The following is a 7,010-nucleotide window of genomic DNA, read 5'->3' as shown; positions in this document are numbered from 1 at the left end:
ATAACAATTTATTGCTTTTCTCGCCAGTGAAATATAGAATTTTTTTAAGAATAAGAAAACTTATATTTTCACTGTAGCGATGAGCAGTGAAAATATAAGATCTTGCAAAACAAACAAATTGTCGCACGACAGTAATCTTCAAACGAAATGCTCGGCGATTGTTTAGGTTGTTTTTTCGACACTACAGCTAGCTGTGTAGAATTGGTAGTGACATACATATTCCAGGAGTGAGCGAAAGTGAACGAAGTAATCCATAGAGTATCAAAAACGCGACTTTTTATGATTGGTCGGCTTTGAGAAATGAATTTGTATGGAAACTACACTGATGTTCCCGTGCACATTACCTTTATAAGGATTAAAATAAAACGCAACACAATGTATACCTACAAAAATAACGAGTTTATTCATCATGTATCTACATTAAACACACAGACATAATCAAATACTTAAGTAATAGTGTCAGCTTGTTTCCCCATTAGAACACTAACCCGCTATCACTATACTAGGCGACAAGCTTGCTTCCCCCTTAGAACACTAACCCGATGTCACTATACTAGGCGACCAGCTTGTTTCCCCTTAGAACACTAACCCGATGTCACTATACTAGGCGACCAGCTTGTTTCCCCTTAGAACACTAACCCGCTATCACTATACTAGGCGACCAGCTTGTTTCCCCTTAGAACACTAACCCGATGTCACTATACTAGGCGACCAGCTTGTTTCCCCCTTAGAACACTAACCCGATGTCACTATACTAGGCGACCAGCTTGTCCCCCCTTAGAACACTAACCCGCTATCACTATACTAGGCGACAAGCTTGCTTCCCCCTTAGAACACTAACCCGATGTCACTATACTAGGCGACCAGCTTGTTTCCCCCTTAGAACACTAACCCGATGTCACTATACTAGGCGACCAGCTTGTTTCCCCTTAGAACACTAACCCGCTATCACTATACTAGGCGACCAGCTTGTTTCCCCTTAGAACACTAACCCGATGTCACTATACTAGGCGACCAGCTTGTTTCCCCCTTAGAAAACTAACCCGCTATCACTATACTAGGCGACCAGCTTGTTTCCCCTTAGAACACTAACCCGCTATCACTATACTAGGCGACCAGCTTGTTTCCCCTTAGAACACTAACCCGCTATCACTATACTAGGCGACCAGCTTGTTTCCCCTTAGAACACTAACCCGCTATCACTATACTAGGCGACCAGCTTGTTTCCCCCTTAGAACACTAACCCGATGTCACTATACTAGGCGACCAGCTTGTTTCCCCTTAGAACACTAACCCGATGTCACTATACTAGGCGACCAGCTTGTCCCCCCTTAGAACACTAACCCGCTATCACTATACTAGGCGACCAGCTTGTTTCCCCTTAGAACACTAACCCGATGTCACTATACTAGGCGACCAGCTTGTTTCCCCCTTAGAACACTAACCCGATGTCACTATACTAGGCGACCAGCTTGTTTCCCCCTTAGAACACTAACCCGATGTCACTATACTAGGCGACCAGCTTGTTTCCCCCTTAGAACACTAACCCGATGTCACTATACTAGGCGACCAGCTTGTTTCCCCCTTAGAACACTAACCCGCTATCACTATACTAGGCGACCAGCTTGTTTCCCCCTTAGAACACTAACCCGATGTCACTATACTAGGCGACCAGCTTGTTTCCCCTTAGAACACTAACCCGCTATCACTATACTAGGCGACCAGCTTGTTTCCCCCTTAGAACACTAACCCGATGTCACTATACTAGGCGACCAGCTTGTTTCCCCTTAGAACACTAACCCGCTATCACTATACTAGGCGACCAGCTTGTTTCCCCTTAGAACACTAAACCCGATGTCACTATACTAGGCGACAGACATTTTCCTTCTGCATATCATTCTTTATCTAGAGAGCTATACATCGTTTCTGTTGTTGAGAATTCAACTTCCAAACTTAAGCAAATCAAAAGTTACTAGAGACATATAATGATTTTCATGTTAACAATTTACAAGCAGTATCTTTTATTTATATGATAAAGCATTATCGAAAAAAAGGTCATTCTCGCAAGGGGTTAAAATAAATCATAATTCGCCACACGGTGAGGCATTGCCTTGTACATGCGAACACTAGCAATATGATGTATGCACCAACTGATGTGCTGTTATCATATATATATATATATATATATATATCAATAAAGTATTATTTATTGATGACGTCCAAAATTAAAGTTAAACGTTGACTTTACAAAACCTTCTTTGAAAGTACCGCATGTATCAAAGTTTTCTTTTTTCTTTTGAATTAGCTGTATGTACCTGTTTACAACAAAATTCAAAACTGCTGATATATAAATGCTAAGTGTTGGAATAACTTCAACAGCGCTACATTACTGTTCCACAGGAAAGATCTTCTAACAACTCCACTCTGTAAATCCTATAAATAGCATCATTATCGTGCACGAATGACTTTTCTCCTGGCGACATATCACTTATGGTTTCATAAATTTTGAAGCAACACTTTCGTACCCTCACTATGAATCATGACATTAAAATTATCTAAAATGCTTTGTACGTGCAACCAGCATTGTGGAAAAACACTATTTCGCAAACATAATGACACAATAATAATAATTAATTAAAACGTAATAAAAACTAATCTAAACGAGAATTGCATAACGTTATATCTTCAAATTCACATCCTCAATATTAACTTCTATACAAACAGTACCGTAAAACGTTCTAATTGTGTCACTGATTCCCTGCGACCAAAAGTTTCTAAAGTGGCAATAATGATAGCTAGCTCTCAGAAATTATCTTTTGCAAAATGTGCTCTAGTAATCCCATCTTTAAAGACACGATTTTTTCAATGAAAGTACTCCACCATCGGGCGTTATTATTTCAAAACCACTCTTGTGTGGAATTTGCCCTACAGATTCGGCTTAGAAGACGAAAAGGCAAAAAAAAAAAAAAATAATAACTTGCATGTAAGATTGATTCAAAACACTGGACCGTAAAGTATGCACGGAATTCAGAAATAAGTCATAGATTATTATGTATAGATTTCAAGTATGATGAAAGAAACTGAACACATCATTGGGCTAAGATATCACAAAACGTAACGTATAACAATATACAAAAGCAAAGTACATCAGTTATACTGACGAACACAATAGGTATCATGCACTTAAATCAAAAACGTGGAAGTACACCAAATAATACACCGAACTATTTACACATACAAATGTGGAAATATTTACAACAAAACCCTCAAAACCAATGACGTGGTGAATATATTACCGTGTCAATAATTGATTGTGTAGTTTTCGAAAAACACTTGATCTAAGGCTAGATGAGATAAACAAGCTTACAAAGACATTGCACAAACACAGGCACTAAGGAATTCATACAGTACCAGATAAAACTGTAGCCATGTCCACAGCATTTCTAAGGAATACAACCAGAGTAAATTAACAGACATTGTTCCACTCTGAGTTAGGGTTTTGCTCGTGCAATGAGCGAGACCATATTACACCGCAATTTACATATGTAAACGCCGTAGAAAGAAAAATAACACTACGTGGATACAAATGCATCAAATTTGTCCGTTTTAATCTTAAATCTTAAATTAAATCATTTTCTCTCTGTGTATTTAATCTTAAATCAAAGAACCGTTCATTTTCTCTCTAATGATTTAATCTTAAATCAAAGAACCGTTCATTTTCTCTCTAATGATTTAATCTTAAATCAAACAACCGTTCATTTTCTCTCTATGGTCCAGTGATTATCCTCATGATTCCAATTGCATAAGCCCAATGAAGAAAACGTAATAGTGTCGGTTGTTTTTGAGCAGAAGTAGAGGTGTCATACTGATTCAATTAAAGTGCATAGGATCCATCGTTCTTGCGAAGAGATGCCGACTTCGTGGACGAGAGTGCAGGAGCCTTTTTACTGATATGCACTAACTTTTTATATTCATTTCGAACCTGTAATACACAAATACATCAGCTATATTTTGATTTCATTAAAAATGTTTGTATATTGTAATAGGAAGTAAATTAAATCTTCTCATTTGCCATTTAAATGTCAAAATACTAAATATTCTTTGACTATAAAATGCTGTTGCTATGGAAACTGAAGTGATGTGTACCTTTTTATTGAGTAAACAGTGGAAAATGAAGATAAAAAGTCCTTGGAGACTGTTTAATACTGTAAATATGTAAGCCATGGTGACAGTTTCCTCATTCAGGAAGAAATATCCAAACACCCAGGTAAGACCGAGCAGAACCTCCAATGCGAATGCTCCTTGGATCCAGGCCCTAGAACAAGGGTTCAAAATAAAACATCAGGTTTGTCAATAGCTCGGGTAAATTTCTTCAATCCATCTGATTTAAATCAAATAGGGAGTGAAAAAAGGAAATGAAGTCTTACTTAAAATTCCCAGCATTGGCCTTTTCTCTTGAAAACACATAATCGGAATGGCGGCATACTGTGCTCATTGCATAAGTCAAAATACCAGCATTCACCTGAAACGTGTACAGCCATGAAATGTGAAAACCTGAGCTAAAGCGTACAGATCAATAATTAGATAAGAAATGTGAAAACCTGAGCTAAAGCGTACAGATCAATAATTAGATAAGAAATGTGAAAACCTGAGATAAAGCGTACAGATCAATAATTAAATTATAAATGTGAAGACTCGGGATAAAGCGTACAGATCAATAATTAAATCACAAATGTGAAGACTCGGGATAAAGCGTACAAATCAATAATTAAATCACAAATGTGAAAACATTTGCCCGGTTTCAGTGTGTTTTAATTGAGATTTACGAAGCAATATACTGTATCGTTTCATCAACATAATTCTAGCTGATACAACGGGCTATATTTGCCCTGTATCTTATCGTCAGTACAATTAGCTTTTACCACAATGTGCTCTATTTAGAATATTAAAATGCATTGCCTCTATGACGTCATTACTTTGAATATCGTTATCCTATTAGACAACACTGATCACCAGTGGACGTAATTCATAATATGGGGTTGGCAAACGAAACATGTGACCCTTAAAACCAATCAAAATTCGCTCTTAAAATTGAAATCATGATAAGAAAAATTACTGTATGACGAATCGAACGAGAAGTTGCTATCTGGTTCCCAGTTCGGTTCTAAGATTTTGAGAGTTTTGTTACTGAATAAGGTCTCAATCTGACTTGGGGCGATTTTCATGGGTTCTACCTCGTCGAGTGCAATACTGGTAACTTTCTTGGAGTATATGTTTGTTATCAGATTCCATTTTCAGCATCATATACATGTTGCTTACCAGCAGGACCGCTGCGACTGGACCTGCAAAACTCCAGATAAAGTATCGGTCCGTCGTCAACCAGCAACTACACAATAAACAGACACGGAATGTATCATCGTAATATGGAACTATTTAAAATACGTAATTCATAACTACGTCTTTTGTAGATATATTGTAAGTGGCGTTCAAAATGTACAAATCATCTAATAACTTCATATTGAGCATTTGTTTTTAAACAAAACTCTGCTTCCCTATCATGCAAATTTAAAACAATATATATAGGCGTTATGTTAGGATTTATGTAAAGAGAAAACCCAGTATTTATATACTAATTACTGGCTCTTTCCCCTGGCAATATGTTAACTTACTATTGGGGTGTGCCGTATGCAGTGAAATCGATTCCAGCAGTTGTGGCTACTATCACTATCGGAATACCTGGGTAAAAAAGAAATATATGAATTATTTCAGTTTATAAGTGAAAAAAACCTTGAACGAACCTCATCGAGTATTAATTTTAATGTGAAATACGAATATATTCCGCAAAAACCAATACATATAATTACCATATCCAGCAAGATAGAAGTACTTCAGGTTGGACTTGGCTGTGTCGAAAACCTGGACCAACATAATGACGATCTGAACTGCCTCCATTAACATCCATGTGAAAGCGGACAGGAAGAAGAAGTGAAGTAAAAGGGCGATAACTGCACAGGACACCTGGAGATACAATATTATGAAAAACTAAGGAAGTTGAAACGAGTGAGGTCAGTTTTATTTCTTAGAAAATCCGATGTTGAATTCACTCAAACGCTCGAAACATGTACTACCGAGAGGGAAACAATGACGACACACTTTGTTTATTAGGCAAGAAATAATTTGTCACAAGCATATAATAAATAGATCAGTGACTCAAAAACTCACATTTCGTTCATAATTGAATTTACTTAATTTCATTATTCGCCGATTTACTTATTCGTTCTGTGCTCGACCTACTCTCACACCGGAACACTACGACCCAAGACTACAGACTGCCGGTAACTATGTATCATATGTTTTGACCCCAGACTACAGACTGTCGGTAACTATGTGTTATATGTTTTGACCCCAGACTACAGACTGCCGGTAACTATGTATCATATGATTTGACTCCAGACTACAGACTGCCGGTAACTATGTATCATATGATTTGACTCCAGACTACAGACTGCCGGTAACTATGTGTTATATGTTTTGACCCCAGACTACAGACTGCCGGTAACTATGTGTTATATGTTTTGACCCCAGACTACAGACTGCCGGTAACTATGTGTTATATGTTTTGACCCCAGACTACAGACTGCCGGTAACTATGTATCATATGATTTGACCCCAGACTACAGACTGCCGGTAACTATGTGTTATATGTTTTGACCCCAGACTACAGACTGCCGGTAACTATGTATCATATGATTTGACCCCAGACTACAGACTGTCGGTAACTATGTATCATATGATTTGACTCCAGACTACACACTGTCGGTAACTATGTATCATATGTTTTGACCCCAGACTACAGACTGCCGGTAACTATGTATCATGTGTTTTGACTCCAGACTACAGACTGCCGGTAACTATGTATCATATGTTTTGACTCCAGACTACAGACTGTCGGTAACTATGTGTTATATGTTTTGACTCCAGACTACAGACTGCCGGTAACTATGTGTTAT

At 37.8% G+C, this 7,010-nt stretch overlaps 1 protein-coding gene across 1 annotated transcript in view; it reads right to left on the bottom strand.

The window, feature by feature from the left end:
- Positions 1-380: 380 nt before the first annotated feature.
- LOC117325392 (adhesion G protein-coupled receptor L3-like) overlaps positions 381-7,010 on the bottom strand; it is a 43,079-nt gene continuing 36,449 nt past the window's right edge. Inside the window, exons 15-20 of the mRNA XM_033881567.1 lie at positions 5,865-6,018; positions 5,670-5,736; positions 5,320-5,386; positions 4,428-4,522; positions 4,147-4,315; positions 381-3,982 (exon numbers count right to left, since the gene is read on the bottom strand). Coding sequence (XP_033737458.1) covers positions 3,875-3,982; positions 4,147-4,315; positions 4,428-4,522; positions 5,320-5,386; positions 5,670-5,736; positions 5,865-6,018 — 660 coding nt within the window. The 3' untranslated portion in view covers positions 381-3,874. The remainder of the gene's footprint in view (positions 3,983-4,146; positions 4,316-4,427; positions 4,523-5,319; positions 5,387-5,669; positions 5,737-5,864; positions 6,019-7,010) is intronic.

The sequence above is a fragment of the Pecten maximus genome, chromosome 4 (genome assembly GCF_902652985.1).
Source record: "Pecten maximus chromosome 4, xPecMax1.1, whole genome shotgun sequence".
NCBI lineage: Eukaryota > Metazoa > Mollusca > Bivalvia > Pectinida > Pectinidae > Pecten > Pecten maximus.
This window is presented reverse-complemented; position numbering and strand designations above follow the sequence as displayed.